The sequence below is a fragment of the Botrytis byssoidea genome, assembly GCF_014898295.1.
Source record: "Botrytis byssoidea strain MUCL 94 chromosome Unknown BBYS_003, whole genome shotgun sequence".
In the NCBI taxonomy this organism is placed as follows: domain Eukaryota; kingdom Fungi; phylum Ascomycota; class Leotiomycetes; order Helotiales; family Sclerotiniaceae; genus Botrytis; species Botrytis byssoidea.
The window spans coordinates 1,668,759-1,689,469 of NW_024065844.1; the positions used below are offsets into that span (position 1 = coordinate 1,668,759).

The 20,711-nt window shown below is 40.8% G+C and overlaps 5 protein-coding genes across 5 annotated transcripts; 3 read left to right on the forward strand and 2 right to left on the reverse strand.

Annotated features, from left to right (window-relative positions):
• Positions 1–412: 412 nt before the first annotated feature.
• On the forward strand, positions 413–2,420 carry EAE97_001936 (uncharacterized protein; the record flags this gene model as incomplete). Its single annotated transcript, XM_038872447.1, has 6 exons — positions 413–466; positions 518–600; positions 670–962; positions 1,060–1,232; positions 1,283–1,574; positions 1,633–2,420. The coding sequence occupies 6 exons, from the start codon at positions 413–415 to the stop codon at positions 2,418–2,420; spliced, it is 1,683 nt and encodes a 560-aa protein (XP_038737005.1).
• Positions 2,421–4,130: 1,710 nt separating this feature from the next.
• EAE97_001937 (uncharacterized protein) lies at positions 4,131–5,216 on the reverse strand (the record flags this gene model as incomplete). Its single annotated transcript, XM_038872448.1, has 1 exon — positions 4,131–5,216. The coding sequence occupies one exon, from the start codon at positions 5,214–5,216 to the stop codon at positions 4,131–4,133; it is 1,086 nt and encodes a 361-aa protein (XP_038737006.1).
• Positions 5,217–10,182: 4,966 nt separating this feature from the next.
• Positions 10,183–11,611, reverse strand: EAE97_001938 (uncharacterized protein). Its single transcript, XM_038872449.1, has 3 exons — positions 11,053–11,611; positions 10,909–10,996; positions 10,183–10,836 (listed from the first exon to the last, which is right to left on the reverse strand). The coding sequence occupies exons 1-3, from the start codon at positions 11,344–11,346 to the stop codon at positions 10,418–10,420; spliced, it is 801 nt and encodes a 266-aa protein (XP_038737007.1). The 5' UTR covers positions 11,347–11,611; the 3' UTR covers positions 10,183–10,417.
• A 2,380-nt stretch (positions 11,612–13,991) lies between these two features.
• On the forward strand, positions 13,992–15,870 carry EAE97_001939 (uncharacterized protein; the record flags this gene model as incomplete). The annotated part of the gene is made up of 6 exons (XM_038872450.1): positions 13,992–14,118; positions 14,165–14,353; positions 14,409–14,451; positions 14,505–14,692; positions 14,765–15,038; positions 15,102–15,870. The coding sequence occupies 6 exons, from the start codon at positions 13,992–13,994 to the stop codon at positions 15,868–15,870; spliced, it is 1,590 nt and encodes a 529-aa protein (XP_038737008.1).
• A 904-nt stretch (positions 15,871–16,774) lies between these two features.
• Positions 16,775–17,947, forward strand: EAE97_001940 (uncharacterized protein; the record flags this gene model as incomplete). The annotated part of the gene is made up of 2 exons (XM_038872451.1): positions 16,775–16,966; positions 17,051–17,947. 2 exons carry the CDS (start codon positions 16,775–16,777, stop codon positions 17,945–17,947), a joined length of 1,089 nt encoding a protein of 362 aa, XP_038737009.1.
• Between the last annotated feature and the right edge of the window lie 2,764 nt (positions 17,948–20,711).

Consider the following 20,711-nt stretch of genomic DNA (forward strand, 5'->3'; position numbering starts at 1 on the left):
AATTTCCTTTCCACCACATGTACTGTACGTAGGTACCTAGGTACCTCCCGTATGCAAGCCTTGGAGCTTTTCTTCCATGCATCCAATCATCCATTTTACATACCGAACCAGTGAATCCCTTGCTCATCGTATGGTACTTTCCCCACGGAAATTATCCAATTAATCCCTTTTAGTTGCGAAACGTATCAAATAAACTCCATACATAGAATCGTACCTGCCTACCCCTCTACATAAACAAGACCTTCTTCCTTTCACTTCACAAATTCTAGATTCTCACACAACATTAATTTCATACCACTTTTCCTCTTAATTCAAATTCTCCTACAGAAATCTTTTTGGAATAAATTACACTATCTTCATTCTTTAATCCATCTTCGTTGCTTAATCTGTAATAAGAATATTAATCAACAAGATGGGCATCTCAATTGTCAAGCCCACGGGCGTTCCTGGTAGATCATGGCCAGCAGTAAGTGTCTATCTCCATGTCTTTCTTGAACAGAATTAACAGTTTGATTAGATCGTCATCGGTTGCTTCGTTGCATTTGGTGGTCTCCTTTTTGGTTATGATACAGGTACTATTGGTGGCATCCTGGCCATGGAGTAAGTTAATAACATTGACACTGCTGTGACTTCAATCTAAAGTATCACATTACTGAAACTTTGTTCTAGCTATTGGCGAAACGAATTCTCTACTGGTTACGTCAATCCGAATGATAAACGTCTCGATGTTTCCCCATCTCAATCTGCCGCCGTCGTCTCCATTCTATCCGCCGGCACTTTCTTCGGCGCACTCACTGCAGCCCCCCTTGCGGACTTCTTTGGTCGACGTCTTGCTCTGTTGATATCTGCTGGTATTGTCTTTAATTTCGGTGTTATTTTACAAACAGCTTCCACTGCGTTGCCAATGTTCATTGCTGGTCGTTTCTTTGCTGGTTTTGGAGTTGGTCTCATCTCTGCTTTGAGTAAGTATTTCCATGTCATCTTGTCACAATCTGATTCATTAGCATACATCCCTACTGCACATAAATTAAAACATCAAACTAATACTGTCTTTCCTAGTTCCACTTTATCAATCCGAGACAGCACCTAAATGGATTCGTGGTGTCATTGTTGGATGTTACCAATTAGCTATCACAATCGGTCTTCTTCTTGCAGCTGTTGTTGATAACGCGACACAACACCGAAGTGATACTGGATCATATAGAATTCCCATTGCCATTCAATTCCTTTGGGTACGTCACATCATTCCCAGTCTACAAGTACTTTACTAACATCCAACAAGGCTATCATTTTGGTCGTCGGATTATTGTTCTTGCCTGAAACGCCTCGCTACTTGATCAAGCGCGGCAATTATCAAAAAGCCGCTGAATCACTCGCTAAGCTCCGTCGCCTACCCCACGATGATCCATATATCCGTGAAGAACTAGCTGAGATTCAAGCAAATCATGAATATGAACTCAAACTTGGCAAAGCTTCTTATCTTGATTGTTTCAGAGGTGGCATGGCTAAGAGACTTGCAACTGGATGTCTTCTCCAAGCTTTGCAACAACTTACTGGTGTTAACTTTATCTTTTGTAAGTCTACTTCTCAAAATAAAATTATACATGGAACACTACTAATGATATTACATAGACTACGGTACTCAATACTTCAAGAACTCTGGAATCAGCAATGCCTTTGTCATTCAAATGATTACCAGTGCCGTCAACGTATCATCTACCCTTCCCGGCTTATACGGTATTGAGAAATTTGGTCGTCGTCCACTTCTCTTATGGGGAGCCGTGGGAATGTGTATCAGTCAACTTCTCGTCGCCGTCTTGGGTACCGTCACCACTGGACAAAATGCCGATGGATCCGTATTTGCTAAAAACCTTGCTGGACAAAAGGCTTCCATCGCATTCATCTGCATCTATATTTTCTTCTTTGCATCCACCTGGGGCCCTCTCGCATGGGTTGTCTGCGGCGAGATCTTCCCCCTCAAAGTCCGCGCCAAAGCTCTCTCCATGTCGGTCGCCACCAACTGGCTTCTCAACTGGGCTATTGCTTATTCCACACCCTATCTAGTCAACTACGGAGAAGGAAACGCCAATCTCCAATCCAAGATCTTCTTCATCTGGTTCGCCTGCTGCTTTGTATGTATCGCTTTTGTGTACTTCATGATTTATGAAACCAAGGGCTTATCATTGGAGCAAATCGATGAATTGTATGAGAGCAAGACTAGCGCTAAGAATTCCGTTCATTGGAAACCTAGCAAGCATTTCGTTGATTTGGTCGATGGCCATGAACGTAAACATGATATTGGTCATGAGAATGGAGGGGTTTTGGTGGATGAGAAGAAGGAGGCGCAGCATAGTACTCATGCTCCTGCTCATCATTCGGAATTGGGTCATGATAATGCGGTTGCGACGGGTCATGAGTAGATCTGAGTCCCTGAATGGGTTTCTATGATTGATTTTCTATCTGTGGTTGTGGTGGGTAGCGAGGGTTGTTACTTGTGGATTTGGAATCGTATGGTCTCGTGTCATATCATATCATCATGATACTTTCGCTTTCACCTTCATCTCCATCTCCATCTCCATCTCTATCTGTTTCAACCTTGCCGATACCTAATCATCTACCTACTTACCACGTCAGTTTATCAATCATGGATTATGGACTTTGAAGTATAGCTCATCGTGTATACAAATCCTCTGTCTCTTTCTCTCTTTCTTTCTCGACACGGGTTTTAATAGTTGTTGCTGTTACGGGGGAAGTGTCATTGAAATGGAATGGGCGGAGTTTGTATTCATGGGTTTGGTTGTCTCTGTCGGGACTGAATGAGCGAATAAATGAAATGAAATGCATAGCTTGCAATTGTTCTTAATACTACCTACCTACCTACTTACCTAGGATACCTAAATATCGCACACAACCTATTAATTGATTAGTTTATTTAATTTCATACGCATCGCGTTGTTTGGTTCGTTTTTGAATTTGTGTATGTGTACTTGTGAGCTTCTTCACTTGTCTCACCTCCCTACCTCCCTACCACAGCCAAATCCCCATCCCCGAATCCTCATCCCAACTCCCCATTTCCGTGCCCCTCTACAGCAGCCCCTCTCCCTCCCTCTTATATTCTTATTCTTATTCTTATTCTTATTCTTATTCTTATTCTTATTCTTATTCTTATTCTTATTCTTATTCTTATTCTTATTCTTATTCTTATTCTTATTCTTATTCTTATTCTTATTCTTATTCTTATTCTCAATTTATATTCAAGCTCATGTTTATACAAGCTCATAATCTCATAATCTCATACGATATTATACTACTCTCTCCCTCCCCCCCCCTCTCTCTCTCCTATTCACCTATTTAAAATCCTCATATCCACCAATCCACCTATTCACAATCCTCCTATCCACCATCCATCCAATAAATTGAACAAATCTCACATCACACAATATCACGCCACATCACACCACTACCCGTGGACATACCACACACCACACATCGCCTACTACCCCGAAACTCACCCCGAAATCCCCAGAAAATCCTTATATAATTCAAACCCTCAACATCACTCCACCCTTCATTGTCCACTTCACATACTCCACTTCAGATTATCAAACTACAAACAGAAAAAAACTTCATTAAAGAATTATCATTCATGAATCATAAACTCAACGCCTAGGTAATTTATCGTATGGTATCTTCATCTCCATTTTCATCCCGCATCTCTCATTTCATTACTCATCCTCGATTTCTTTCCAAACTCCCGCACACCATGTTTCTTTCCCTTTCCATGTATTATGGATAGATAGATACATGCAGACATTGCCTTTCTATCATGAAAATGATCGTAAAGTCATGTATGTATCCATGTATGTACCTTTCCACTCCCCAATCTGCACCAAACCCAAAACCAAACCAAACCAACGCATCTATTAAACAATTAAAGTAACCTCCCCTCTCCAAAAAGAAACCCCAATCCATCAAAACTACTCCCTACGCAATTCATACGCATTCCCACCTACCAGAAACTTTTCATACTCCATGTTCCCAAACCACCCGTCCCACATTCAATCTATTCAAGTACACAAACCATTGTATACCCAAACAAATCCTCCCAAATCCCCCTCCAAAATAAAAATCTAAGCACAAGGCACCATATAAAGACCAATAGCGCTCGGTGCACTATTCTCAAAATATTCCAATCCCAATCCTCCCACACTCTTCGCCTCATAACTGACCGTCTTGCCAGCCGGACACGCAAATGTCGAAACCGTATATCCCTTACCGGGAAGAACTTCAACCTTTCCAAAATCAGTTGCGACAGTTGGTTGAGTGTTGTAAGTTGTATTCGCATTAGCAATACCACTTAGAAGCGAGAAATCGATTCCACCACTTTCAGTGGTTTCCTCTTCGATGCCGGTGAAATTATATGTGCCAGCTTGAGTAGCGGATGAGACAGGGAAAAGGAAAAGTAAGGCGCAGTTACCGGTGTAGGGGGCTGTGGATGGAACGTCGAAATTGAATATTGTGCTATTTTGTGGCGTGATGTGCGCAGTGTATTGATTACCAAATGGGTGATTTGGAGATTCAGACGATACGGGAACAATCAGATGAGGATATTCGAAAGGTCCCGATGTGATATCCGTCGGGCAAGAAACTGCGGCTGTAAAAGTAGTTGATGCAGCTACAGCTACAGGTACAGATGTGGAAGTGGAAGTGGAAGTCGCAGCAGCGACTGAAGTAGTGGATGAGCTAGATGGTCTTCCCAATGCCGCGCAGCTGAAACCTCCCGTGACTATTTGAATAGTTTCGCATCCGGTCGTGTTGGCTTTTGCTTGGGTAAAGATGTTATAACTTCCATCTTCACCTGGTCCAGTTGCTGGACAGGCTACCCAATCTTCGGTTGAGTTGTTGTAGTTCAGATTTCCGTTATTTCCCAATGTGAAGAGAGTAACGGCAGAACCTTGAATACATTGAAATTGAGAAGTGGTGGGAGAGATACTGCAATTGTGACCTTCGGCATCGGTGAGCACTTTGGCATTAATGCTATAGACACCTTGAGGCCAGGATCCACCGATGCGATTTTCCCCAATAGTGGTTTCGACAATGGAACCGGTTGGATCACCAACGGCAGCCATGGAGAAGGTACATGGAACATTTTGTCTTCGGAGAACAGCAGCATTTGTAGAGGCTGCAAAAGCAAAGAGGGAAAATAAGTACTTCATGATGAAATCTTCAAGAGTTGTAGAGAATGTGTGTGTTTGGGTATTTAGGATTGGAGATTAGAGACTGAAGACTGAAGATTTAAAAATGAGTACGAGTAATAAGAGAGAGAGAGAGAGAGAGAGAGAGGATGAATTTGAGGAGATTGATATGAAGGAAGTGGAGGAGAGTTAAGTGTTTATATTTTGTATTTAAGTTGAGATGAGGAGAGGTGAAGAGGGGCTATGAGGGGCTATGAGGGGCTGTGGTACAAGAAGGTAGAAGGTGGTTCGATTCGATTGATTGAAGCTTTGACAGCTCTCAGCGTTATGCGTTGAATTTAATTAAGCAATGGCGGGTGGCTATTGCTGGTGGCTATTTTGTTGTTGTTGATCCTAATTCAAGTGAAGTAGGTAGGTAGGTAAGTAGGTAAGTAGGTACGAGTCAAGTAAGTAAGAAGGATGAAAAGATGAAAATAGAATTAGGAAAGGAAAGGAAAGGAAAGGAAGGAAGGAAGTATCTGGATACCTATATACTTGAATAATGTCAACTAATGAAAGCAGCATCACATCAATCTACCTATCCCTCCACCCTCTACTTAGCATACATTACACATTACACATTACATATTCTTGCATATCCTGTTGATCTTTACTTCTTTACTAGAACAAAAAGATTGAAGTCTCACCACTTTTCTCCAAACAAGCATTGATTTGTTTGTTTGTCCATCCACATTCACATCCACATCCATCGTCATTATCTACCAGGTATTCTTCTGTCAGTATAACACAATCGTATCGGACTCTGTATAACATACTGTGGGGAAAGATTAAACACCCTTATATGTTGTATTCCTTCGTATTCAAGCATCCAACCATCCAACCATCCAACCATCCAACCATTCAACCAAATCCTTCTTTTAGGAAATCTGATAACTTGGAGAGATATCTTGAATATGATTAGATGGATGATCTTTGACCAATTGTAGTATTTTGATGTACAGCCAATGTCATACATCAAAGTGCGATCCAAGAATAGAATGTCTATGTATTGGTGGCTATGATATCAAAGCTCATTCACTCACAGGAAATGTCCAAAATCTTCACAAGAATACCTACATCTACCTACTGGCTTCAAAGAAAATCCTCCCTTTCACCAACATAATATTATACCTACTTACTTAGCTACATTTACCAAATACTTCATTGCCAAGTCTTCACATATCAATATGAAACATCAATACACCCAATCTATACTTTATCTGGTATAAAAGTGGCTGGAAAATGGGGCTGATAAACGTTCTACCCTTCAATAAATCCCTGGATAAACGGGTATGTGCTGGTGATTTTTGAGGATCGACAGTGGAGTTACATCCTTACCCGTTCTTGTGCGGTAAAGTAAACGCTGGGAAGGTGTAGATAGTAGGGTGGTAGTAGGTAGTAAGTATTCCGTCATTAATGATGATCTTTGGTCTAAGTGACACTGATGAATTCTTTGGTGGTACTTGGTATTTGGGATGATGGTGATGATGATGATGATAGAATTGGAATGGAATGGATGGGAATGGAGATGGAGATCAAAATACACATGGAAATGTTAGACACGAGAGAAACTAGGTATTGATTCGTATTTGCTTTTGATATAGATACTGATAATGATATTGATAATGATAATGATATTGACAACGATAATGATATTGACAACGATCCTCACATTAACCATTGAAACAACATTACACAGCATTGAATACTGCATATACGTTATCTTACACTGATATCTGCATATATGTCAATCTCGTATTTTCTATTCAAGACATACAACCCACATAACAATTCTAGAATAACTACTGGTGTCTACAAAATATCAAGTGCATAAATGGTATTCAACAATCATTCCATCCATTCCATTCCATCATACTAATTCTATCTATCTATCCGATGCATCTATCACAATCTTCCATCCATTCCATTCCTCCTCAAACCCGATCACTCTAAAGATCTGCACAAACTTTCCCTAGTTTTCTATCCCTTCCTCTATCTATCTATTCATCCATCCATCCCGTTCCAGTCTCACATTAATATGATGAAGATATAATAAGTACGATAGATGAGTAAATAATTTCTTGCTGCCCACTGACGCTTTTAACTTCCTACAATACAGCACAGTAAATAGCTAAGTAATCTATCTTACCAGCAAACCCCCCCCCCCCCAATAGATCAAATAAGCTTAAACCGCATTCCCTCGCATATCCATATCCCATCAATCCGCCCGCTTACAGATAGATATCAGGATTCGTATTTCTATCCGCCTCCTTCTCTGTCTCCTATTCACACTATCTAGGTACACTACACACCACAATTCCTGACTTCCATCATATGAAACCAACAGGCAACCTCGATCCCCTATTGATTAACCTTCCCATACCATACCTTCTACCCCAGGATCAAAGCATAACAAACTTCCCCCCGTATATCCCATATTGTTATCTATCCTCTCTTCCTCATAATTCTTCAACCCTTTTCCCATAACCCACAATCCGTACCCCATACCCCCCATCACCAGCGCTTGCACAATCTTATTTCAACATCCATCCATCCATTCATATACGCGCCTATAAAGTTTCCCATATATTACACTGCGTAATCCATTTCACTTCTTCCCTGAAACAGACGATTCTATAATATCGTATGTCTAGGTTATAGGCTTCTTCCCTCCTCTATTAACAGAAAATCATAATTCTGCTACCTAGAAGAAGGAATTCGTCACTAATAGAAAAAGGGAGGATGGTGATGGTAATACTAATAATTCGAATGTGTACCATTGTTTCAAGGTTGTACAAGCTTATACAACGACATGGATATCAGTGATATTTACTCACTCATCTCATCTCACCTCCATTGTGACAAGAAATAGATAGGCATCCATCACGATTATATCCAGAACCCCTATCAAGAAATACCGAAACAGAGATTCAAATACAACTCACAAGGTTCTGGAAAGATGAGAATGAATCCTCTCTGCAATTTTCAGAAGAGATGTTGTAGTATTATACGAGTATAAGATTATATATTCTTTCTGAAAACAAAGTGGAAAAGTGTATTGGATGTTTTTACATAATGTGTGTTATTGTATTGATTGATATGTAGGTAGGTAGGTAGTCTTGTTTTCGATAAATACTCTGATATATGATTACCTACTGTGCTTTTGCAGTCCTGGACTATCATATCATATCATCTTCATTTAGCTCTGTTCTTGCTCCCAGACTATAATTTTACTTCCCATCATACATCCATCCAATTACTCACTCACACATACACAACCTTTCCAATCCCCACCACAACGAACCTCTTCCATCACCAACCCAACTTACACTTTAAAAGCTTCAAGGTATATAAGTTTTCTTTCCTTTCCTTTCCTTTCCTTTCCGCACCCCTTCCCTATAATATCCCATCAAGACAAATTGGCGAGACTCTCACATATACACATATCTAATATCACTTTGAAATGCCTCTTCATCCACCTTTCATTCATCCATTCACCCTCCCAATACAAACACTCCCCTTCCCTCTTCCTCCTCCTACTTCATCTCTTCACATCTACATCCTACCAAATCTCTCCAAATCACAAACTCGGTATTCTCTATAACCTCCCTTCAAAAAAGAGAAAGAAAAGAAGAAAAAAAAAACCCCCCCCAGAAACAGGAATACCTCTACAGCACATATATATGTAATGAAAAGAAAGGAAATACTCAAGTATACACATACATACATATACATATATAAAAACACATTTATATACACATTCTTTTACATTCATATACACCCACAACTCCCCTCTCCTCTCCTCCCCTTCCCCCCCAAAACCATACAAAAAAGCATAACAGCAATGCTCAACCGCACAACTTCTCAATCTGCATGTACATGTATATATATATAAGTATATGATTACAAAAAATCCCCCAAAAATCCATATAACATGCCTAGTATTTTCCACCAAAAAATGAACAAAGTTATGATATCAAAATCACATAATGAGGCGAAGCCTAAAAAATGAAATAAATTTATATACAATGGTCCAGTACCATACTCCAAACCCCCTTGAAGCCATCCCCTTTTCCCCTCAATCCCATCCCCCACCCCCTTAATCATTCTTCCTTCCTCCAATCCGAAAAGAATACAAAAGTACAAAAATACAGAAATACCAATATCCCAATATCCCAAAACACAAAACACAAAACACAACCACAAAACCCTCATCAAACCTCACCACCATACATAATCCAAGAAAAAATTTCATTCAAAATGCCTTAAACTTCTCTACGTCATTGTCATCAACCTCCCCCCATCAAGTCTGCTATACTCCACAAAACAAAAAAAAAAAGACAAAAAACAAAAGCATTCTACACAAATGACTAACAGATAGGTAAAATCCTTCCATCCAATAATCCTCACTTGGACAGGAAACCACTAGATATCGCCATGAACATCCACTTGCGAATTGAATATGTATACAATACACACAACTCATACATCATTTCTTTTGCTTATAAAAGAGACTGATGGAGGAGTAGAACCGACTCGGTAACAAAGACATAGTGCATAGCATATACGCGAAAGTGGAAGAGATCATCTACGCCCGAACACGCTACTATTCTTACATGTAAAGCTCAAGAAACCTACTAGCAAGAAGGATAATCTCCTGTTACCCACGTATCCAAAGCTCGGAGCTGCCTGGTAACGAACCAAGTTCAAAACTTCCAGATAGCTCCGCTTGGGAAGAATGCCTAGCCGGAGAGCTTTTTGCTAATGGTAAGTGAATTGATAATCCTCATATCAAAATCTGCATATGATATGTTACGATAGATTGAGTTGGTTTATGTCGAATGAGCATCATGCTATTGTAGGTCACCAAATCAATGAAAATGGCACACGGAAGTTTGATACAGCTTAATAACCACACTTGTTGAATTATGATCAAGTCACAGAAATACTCATATTAACAAATTCTGCATTGCCTGGAAAAACTATCATATAGGAACCAAATCCATAAAAGTCTTCAGTCACTAACCCTTAAGTTGATCGGATATTGTAATGTTTTCATCAATCAATTATCCACTAGGTGATTGTAATTGACAGCCTCAGTCTCTTCCCCAGCTGAAACCCAAAAGATGCAAAAACGCCATTTCATAAAGTCATTGTAATCATTATAATCATCACTTCAAATGTCAATTCAGCATAACAACACACACATTTAACCATCCATCCGCATAACTCGCTTCCCTCATTAAATCCTCCAATGGTGCCTTGAACGGAACTGTTGCCCCATGTAAGATGACATCCGCTAAAATCGCATCTCTCCTACTTGGAAATAAACTCGGAAGAATAGTGTTGAGAGCCCCTCCCAATGTTTGAGGTTCACGAGATGCAGTTTGTGGTTGTATGAGAGTTTGTATCGTTTTAAATGCGAAAAGTGGTGGAGGTGGAGAAGAAGTACCTGGAGCTTTTGATGAACTCGAGGAAGCTGGATGGGGAGTTGAAGCTGGAGATGAGGATGAAGGTAGGTATATACGTAATGGAATATGTTTAAGAGGAGTAGCGGGATTGAGGAGGATGGTGGAAATCTTGAGGTAGGTGTGAAGATCATCTGCCAATTTTGTAAGATTAGTTTAAGCTATGTCGATGTTGTGTATGAATGTAGGCCAAAAAGGGATCATACTATCTTGAACCGAGTTCCATAATTGTGTGGAATGTTCTTTTGACATGCTCATGATCCCCTTTGCATTTCCATTGCGTATGAAATCGGCCTGAATTTAGATTATTAGTAAACGAGGCTGAAAATGACTCGAGGGAGGGTAGATACTTCTTTGACGCTATTGATAAAGGTATCATGAATATCAAAAGATGGGCCATCTCCCAAATCTATCCTCCATGGCAATTCTGGCTGATATAGATCACATAATAGACCAACTGGTAAATTCCTTAATGGAATTCCTTCATAGGAGAAACTTGTAACATTTTCCCCAAAGAAAGATATTAATCGTGGGAAAAGGAGCGGCAGATAAGAGACTCGGGGTATATTGATCAAATAAGGTATTGTAGAAGAAGGATGTGTGATATACAATGGTATATTAGAGGCCCAAATGAGGGATTGCATAACGAGAGTTCTTTGGTCTTCAACATGTATGTTTCCAAGTGGTGTTCATGCCCACCTAGGTAGTAAGGCTGTGAGGTGAACCTTGGAAGGCTACGATATCTGTTGCAAGCGACTCAACACTCGTTAGGGTTTAGCTTGTGGTGACTAATCATGCAAGGCTGAGGCTGAGAATTTGCATCGATACCTAGGTATTGCTTGCTACGCGACGTTTCATACTTCGGATATTAGGTGATCAGACCTTGGACCTGCAAAATTCGAACGTTGGGCGTACTTTTGGATCTAATTCTAACGCTCAGAACTTCCTTTACAGTTGAACTGGTCGATGATGCAGTGGCGGTGAGAACCCTCATAGATTTTAGAATTACTAGCAACGAAATCATCGATAAGAAGAGTCCGAACGTAGCGGAGAATGTTTCTCCGCATTGGTAGCTCACCGGCCAGCTTAAGGTCCGGAAGGATCCTCATTATAGCAAAGTCTACTTTACATGCCAACCTTGTTCTTGTTTTAATATTGGTACCTGATGCTCATTTGAAGCCGATTTTAACACGGCTCAAGATCCCTGAAACATCGACACGCGTTTGAAAGAGAAGCTATAAGAACTAGAGAACTAAGTGTCCACTACAGGTAAGTTCCTAGAACCATCAGCTGGAAAGTGTAAACGAGAGATGTTATGTACAGAGTACATACTTGATCGTATAATTGAGCTTACTTAATAGGACCATGGTGGATATCTTTCCGCCCAAACAGGGTCGCTCCCAACTTGAGGAATTCCACTTCCTTCCCAAATCCGGCGTACGGCTCGCAAGAAATCATGCCATTCATTCCATCTATTCCAAAAGCTCTTCGTTTTAACTTTTATGAGTCTCCCATGCATTCTTCTAATCGCAATAGGGGCCAATTCCGAGCTGAACCATTTCGATACTTACTGAATCCTGAATCAATATATCGATCGTGTGGCCATCTAGATTCCATGGCCGAGGTATCCGGTATGCCGCGCGATTCGTCAAGGCAAGCAAATGATTGCAGAATTTCGTGGACTTTCACTTCGTCTTCTATCCTGATGACTTGTTCCAATTTCCGAGCTTTCGAAGAAGTATTCAAACTCCCATACATACAATTTCGACAGGATACTTTGCGCCTGTCTACTCTAGAGGGTATACCATGTCACGTTGTATTCCAAATTAGAGTATGGCCCTGGTGCTCCCGATATCAGAGCCAGCAAATGATCTTCCTTGATCTTGTCGCGTATCTTCTCCACAACGAAAATCCTTGGATAACCTTAGAGCTTGGACTGTAATGATAATCTGGACAAGATGTTGATTTGCCATTACAGACATTCTTCTGTGCTGTTATATTAACGTTCGCCTGAACATGACAAGCAACCGTCACAGGAGCCCCATTGAGTCAATTTAAGGGTATGGAGATGATGGGTGACAACATGTCACATTGCCACTGCAGTTCCCAAAGCTACTAAGTATAAACCATTAAAGTAGACATTATACAGCCTGCATAAGTAACAAGCATTAGCAAGAAAGGTTGTTCCCAATTGGTTACCCAAAACACTTTATGCATGGCTAATGGAGGAAGTATTAACGTCCCGGTATGTAATTCGTTGAAAATTCTACGCTTAATATAAATCCAACAATTCTATGATAAATAGGCACGGAACCACTTTCCTAAAATTTAAATGGCACGTAAGCTCTTTCTTGTTTTATCCATTCCTTCGGGTGCGAAGAAGTCTATCTGCCGTGGGAGAATATTGACATTGCAACCATTGAATCAATCAATACACACAGACCTATGTCCTACAATATCGTATTCATTACCGACATTAGCAAGGAACTTTCATAGAAGGTCAAATACTTCCTAGAAGTTTCTTCAAATTTGCGCACAGAATATTTGGTTACACTAATTACTAGGCAACGTGTCACCAAAGGAATCATCCGAGCAAGCGCCGTCTTTCAAAACCATATCAGACTTCAGAAGTTCAATGGGGGTCAGTTTACACGTTTTTTAAAAATACGCGAAATTTTAGTTAGTCTGTAGATCATCTAGATATGTCCTTCCGGAAAAGCTTGCGGCTGGCAGATTACTGTGTCTCGTCAGCTTATCTAGCCATTTTCTGTCTCCCCTGTCTCGATCCATCCCGCAATGTTTGTGTCATCCTTGTTTCTCACGTTTGCTAGAATGAACATGGAATATACACTCTCCCTAAGATGGTGAGATTCCCGGGTTCTGGGATAGGAGAAGTCTCTTATAACTGAATACATGTGAATAGTATTGGTCGAGAGGAGCTGGGATGTTCGATGCGGAAGAAAGGAAGGTATTGGGATACAGGTACGGATACCTTGTTCTTACAATAGATAGGGGACTCAGTGCAAGGAATAGACAGTTTTATCCATCCTTTGGCCTGATCTACAAATGTTACAAAACCTATATGCGGATCGATATGTAAGGTCCAGACTTTCCAGTAAAGCATATTTTTTTGTTCTTTTGGGCTTTTCATTTTTCTCACTCTTGCTCATGTTACTATCTGTTGTTCTGGCATCATTAGATCATTGCCTGAATACTTGATAGGCATGAATTTATCTCCATGCTGACTTAAATGCAAGTCCTACTATCACTACCCTTTTGAAAGTACTGAATGGGCACCGGGATTCCGCAAGAGGCCATAGGTGCTTCTGCTGCCGTCCTGACATACTCATCTATATGCCTCATTTTGGTCACCTTACTCATTTGTATGCTATGGACCTATGGTGAAAGATGGACCTGTAAGTCGCTCTATCAAAATCTATACCAATATATCTAACAAGATAGATGTGACATTCCTCGCAAAGTTCTCTGCTTTAAGCACACTCGGATCTATCGCACAGCAAATACATTATAATCTCTCTTGGCTCCTTGTTAAGCATGACGCTTATGCGACGGCTTTAAAAGCTGTAGAAACACCAGCTTTAGGGCTTTCAGGTGTGGGAAATAATGTGGATCTTGTACTATTTACAATTCGTAAGTTCTCATCCCGATTTTGCCTTTCTGAATGGTTGCTAACATCTTGACCCAGAATTCTATTGTTATAATGTTATGGCTTTAATGGTGTTATTTTGGTAAGTCGATTCAAAATCAGATGAGTTGAGTATTGAGATTTACCAGTAATCAGGGCTGTCAAACTTTTCTGTGGTTCCTGGGAAATACGTGCGAACTTCCTTGGTAGCTGGCTGCGAGAACATATATCTTTCATGTCCAAGATATTTGCAATTATTGTGCCCGGGATTTTGGTCGGCGTAGGTCATGCTCCGGCTGTGCTAAGGAGCCTGGCGGCGACTTTTATTCTAATGAACTTCACAAGTAAGTCATGCTAAGCCAGATCTTCTACCCTCAAAGCGTATATGCAGAACTTGGTCTGACTTGTGACAATAGTGCTCATAAGCTTGTCAACCGGCAGTATCCTCATGGTACTTATTCTTTATAAATATATCAAAACACGGCGACTTCTGTTTGCACACGAAAAGCGTAATGGGTGGTGGGCTTCAAGTGGTACAGCGACGGCGACTGACACGATGGGTACCGGCACTGGAACTGGAACTGGAACTGGAACTGGCCAATCTAATGCCAATAATCGCAAATTAGCTCGTCGCTCTGTATACGATCGCGCACTTATTACTCGGTTTACGATTGGATTTGTTATTATCCTGTGAGTCTCTTTGGTGTCCTGATAGCTAAACTGGGAGAAAGACAAGCTGACAATTTTGAAAAGGGCTTTCGAAGTTGTATTAATCATTTTTTCTCTATTCAACGAACAAAACTTTCAAAAACTTGCGAAATCGTCATCGCCCGACTTCTCGGTATCTAGCTGTATTACAGATATTATTCTCTTCATCCCCGGAGTCACAGCGTCACTCTTAGTATTTCTCGTTTTCGGAACCGCCAAATCTTTCACGCAATATAAAGATTTAGTCCTTAGTTGCTGTGGCCAGCGTACGAAATTTCCTAAAAGCAAAAGAAGAGGTGTTATGGGATCTGGAGATGAGGAACAGGGTACCGAATTTCAAAGATTACCTAGCATGGGAACAAAGATCGTCACGCCTGAAGAACGAGCTGTGTTGGAAGCAAAAATGCGAGGCATGTTACCTGACCAACGAATATCCACCGGGACACAATTTACAGAATATACGACACAAACGGGGCAAAAGGGATCAGGATCATCAGTATACACTCATACACGAACTTTAAGTCCAATAACAGCCAACTTCAATTTCAGTCTTCCAGCTTCAGCCAGGAACGCATCTCGACCCGCCATACACAAAGACGAACGTGATGCAGGAGAAGCGTGGGCTAGACAAAATGATTTGGAAGTTGGGCTGGCATTGGAGCAAGAGTGGAGTGATAACAGCTATGGAGGGGGACGAGATTCGACAGGAAACACAACTGTGGGAAATACGACAATTTTGGATGATGTCGACCCATTGTCTCATCGGGATTTTATTCTGGATGATAGTGATGAGCATGAGGGATGGACGAGATGAATAGGTTCATGGGAGGAGTTCTAATGATTTTACGATTGATACCTTCAGTACCGGATTGATTTTCTATCGGTAGTCTTTGTATAAAAAGGGGAAATATGGATATATATATATATATTATATGGGATATAGGATATAGGAAGAATAGATAGATGGATGGATGTAAAAAATGGTTGGGATTAGTGAGTTGGAATCTTCAAGGAAAAACCGCTAGTGTATGAATAGTATGAGAATTAGAAGAAGCAAAATACCCGTTCTTGATATCTATCACCTGTAGTATATATGACGTGCGGATGTGCTGACGTGATAATAGTAATACCGGTCTATCACATGTAGGACATCAATGCACCGAGCTGCATGTCGAGAAAAAGAAAATCTTTTGCTAGGGAGTCGACGATCTACACGCTTCGGAGATATAAGGTTATCATATCATATCTCATAATATGTATGAAGATTACTGGCGTGGCACTGATATCTGGAACCAGCCAGCTGGATACCGGTACCAGACAATACATGATAAATCCAGCCAAGACAGAAAAAGCATGGCAAATCCCACCTCCAATTCTCGGAACCCCCTAAAAATAGCCTCGGGGTCTTTGTACGATGAGATTTTTGAAAAAATTCAATCAAAACATTGGAAATTCGTCGGCCGTAGGTTCCTCCGTGCCTCGGTAGACCCATGCTTGTGTTGTGTTCAACGATTTATCGGTGTCTAGTAACATTATTAATTGAGAGTATTTGAACTTGAATCTTTTGATTTCTTCATTACTGCTATTTCTTTCCTTTCTTTGCTTGTTTCTCGTTGATTGCTTATACATAAATAAGTGTGCGGGTTCATTCTTTACCTGTGTATACAATTCCTGCTCAGATTACTGGCTTTCAAAAGTCGGAAACTCACCTCCTGAAAATGGCATCCGCAACTCGTCTCCCTCTCAAATCGATTGCGTTCACGACGGCAGTGGTCGCCGCAGCAGGTATTTCTCATGTGAATATACAAAAATTACTTTCCGATGTCTTTACTGGACCGGGTAGTTATTCGCGGATTGCAGCTACCGTTGTCATTCTAGCCAATCTGAAAAGTTTACCTGGAGTGTGGCATGTATGTTCTCCTTTTCTTTGCTCTCCGTCTCATTCATTTTACAAGAAAGAGAAGCAAAAATAACATCAACTAATATGCCCGCAGTTCCGCGTCTGGAATGCAATCCTCAAACATCTCCTCTTCACCATCCCCAATATCCCTTCGGATCTCGGCCCCGCATCTCTCTTCCTCCCCGTCATCACAACCTCCCATGCTCCCCTCTGGGAATGCGATTACAATTTGCATAAATCGAATAGTACCTATTTCTCCGATCTCGACGTCACGCGTTCGCATATCATTTGCTGTCTTCTAGAACCGGGCATTCATGCTCTGCAAGCGAATCCGAAAAATAAACTCGTGCTGGATAAAGAAGGGAAAGCGGTACGCGGAAGATGGGGAATCATGTTAGGAGGCGTGATGTGTAATTTCAAGAGGGAAATAGGCATTTATGAGAAATATGAGATGTGGAGTCGCATACTGTGTTGGGATCGCAAGTGGATTTATGTGGTGACGCATTTTGTGAAGAAGGGGACGGTGAGACCGAGGGGGTTTGTGTTGGGGGATGGAAGTTGGCTTGGGGGTGGGAATGCGAGGTTTGAGGAGAGGGAGGGACAGGGTGGGGATGCGGTGGAGGTGGATGAGAAAGCTATTTTCGCAAGTGCAGTTAGTAAGTATGTGATGAAATTGGGAAGGTTGACGGTTCATCCGGAGGTGGTGTTGAATGCTAGTGGGGTGTTGCCGGAGAGACCGGGTGGTTGGCATAGTATGGCTAATTCTGGGGTTTCGACGCCGGAAATGGATGAGTCGTTTGTGGAAGCGAAGGTTGAGGATGAGGAGGTTAAAGAGGGGGGAAATGGAAATCAATGGAATTGGGAGAGAGTTGAGAAGGAAAACAAACGAGGGTTGCAATTTGCAGAACATTTTGCTGCGATGGAGGGCTTGCATCAGGAGTTTACTGGAAGTCAGGGACCAGCTTTGGGTAAATATAGAGATTTGTTGTGAGAGTATAAGACTTTTTGCGGAGTCGAGACATTGTTTGATGTGCAAGTTCATATAGATTAGATTAGAATAGATTAGATCGGCTGGGATGGAGTATACAGGTTGTAAATGAACATATAAACTAATTTATAGAAGAAATATCAAGACGATTTTTGTAATCTGGGAAAAGTGCAAGGCATTCTCCGGAGCCATTTCATTTCTCAAGTGAGCTAGATTAACATAAAAATGATTGAGATCTTTCAATGTACCCATGGGAAGTGAATCCAGGACGTGGTAGTACCATATTCCATTCTTAACGTTACAGCGCAGGGCGTGATCGAGTATATAAGGGGTAGGGTTTACATCTCAAGAAAAACAACTGTCTTCGAGTGGTTACCGATGATCACAAGGTCGAGCGCTACAGCCTTTAAAAATAGCGAAAGGATCGATATATGTCTTTGAGATATACACCATATTTCATATGGGGAAAAGAGAAATCTTGGGAGGTGTTTTGCCCTTGTTTCATGGAGTCTTGTTTTGTCGAGTCTTGCTTTATTTTGGTGATGGCGATGGATATGAAATTAGGGTTGAAATAGGAGGGGAAATGATAATGAGAATTTTCTCGATGTGTGATTGACAACAAGAAGTCCCTCTCAATCTCTCTCGCGCTCTCGTCACGTGAAGTGGGAAGTGGGAAGTGAAGGAGTCTATGAGTATATGTCGGTTAGTATTGGGGCTGAGGGATTGGATATACTATGGTTATGTGAAGGAGATCTATGCGATTGGTAGCAGCCTCGATCTGTTGACAACTGCCTCTTCCTGGTGTTTGATCTTCTAGTTGCACTGCTCAAGAGGTGTTATTTATATGTTTGGGAGAAGTATAATAGGAGAAGGACAATGAGGGAAGGACAAGAGGGGAAAATGAAAAGAGGGTGGAGATTGTGAGTATAGAAGTGAATGATATACTGCATGCGCAGATCAGATCATAGACCAAAAAGATGCCCGACAGTATATATACATGTATACAGTTTCCGGGATGCATTCAGACAAGAAGTCCCTGATGAATTTCAGAAGCTTACAGGAGTGATGAATATAAATAACTCGAGATTCAAGTTTGAGGAATACAGTAAAATTAAAGAGAAAATACTCAGAAGCATAGTAAGGTGCATCTCGAAATGCGTGGGGTTTCAAACTACAGTTTTGAGTTGGGGTTTTGAGATTTTGTTTATCAAGGGATTGGAATTGGGGAATTTGAGGGAATGGCTGTTGCCTGTTGCTTGTTGTCTTGGTTTGATGTTATGGAGCGGAATGCTTAGATGGTGTTGAGTGACAGTGGTGTGTACACTCATATCTTGACAGCGGATGAGAAAAAAGTATGAATGACAAGAAAAGGATTTTTTATTGTATGTGTAATGATGAGTTGGAAGTTCATTGATATCAACTCAATTCAATGCGTCGATGTACCTATTAATCTCACGTAACGGGAAGTTGAGATTGACTTCAGCTGTTCGGACTTTTGGCTATTCGGATAATGGGATACTTGTTAAGCATTAACGAGGTAATTGTGAGGAAATTTGGAGCTTAAAAGTATCGTTTTTATATGCCTAACTTGAGAACTCTCTGACCAGCATAGAAAGAGAATTGAGAGGGACACATACATACACTGGAAATTGGAAGGGGAAAATGATGCATTTACATTCACATTTCTATTTACATCAACTCGCTTAGCAAATCCATAAAAACTTCCAAGCAGATCAACAAAATGAGCGTCAAGCCAAAAAGGAAACCAAGATTTATGCAAAGAACGGTGGTATTTAAAAATATCCTCGCATCTTTTCTGAAGACTTTCTTTATTTCATTTATGTTCTATCTAGACCAACTAACTTTGGGCAGTTTTTGAGGAGCAATAAACTGGTGAATCTTTTGGGGCTGGTATTGCTCTATATGTGTCTACCTCTCTCAAAAGGAGATATTAGAAGGTGGATAGTTGTGTGGGCTTGAATGGGGAAATGGTCGTGAAATAGATGGTTTATGGTGGTGTTGATTTAAGTGATAGTGAGAGATACTTGGAAAGATGAGAGTGGGGATTTTCTTGTTACTATGATGAATTCTACCTGTATGTCTAGTTCAATTATCTTTACGGGTTTGATGACAGAGATGGGTAAACTCAAGAGCGGCGTTGGCAGTGCACTCATAGGTTTGGGTGTACGGCATATAAACAAGATGGAGTTTGTTGGACTTCTCAGCTGGGAGTAACGGGGTCTTTTATACTAAGGGAAGAATATTTCAAGAAGAGGGAAGTAGGAGCACAATAGGGTTGAAGAGAAGGTGGATTACGATGCACTTACAATAACTGATTAACGAATCATTTTTTTCTCAGCGGGTAACCATAATCTGATTTGAAATTTTCAGAGGAAGCGAGAATTATAAAAGAGGTCAGTTGTTTGGGGAATGAGAGGACCAAGAATACTTGGGACAAAGCAAAACATACAATGAGGGATTGGGGCTGCGTGTGTGATGATAGATTATGGTCGAGTGTGCGGTATATTATATCTTTCAAATGGAGTTTTGGATAGAGGGAGTGATGATTTTTGATAGGGTTCCGTACAAATGCAACAGTTGTTGTATTTGTTATTGATCATAGGGCAGCAAAAGTTGAAGATCGAGCGGCAACAACGATAGTTCAATAGGATGAGGATATGGAATCTACATCATCATTATCATTCTCATTATCATTATCATTATATCTGAAATATGAATTCTCACAAATTCACAATGAAAAACGTTC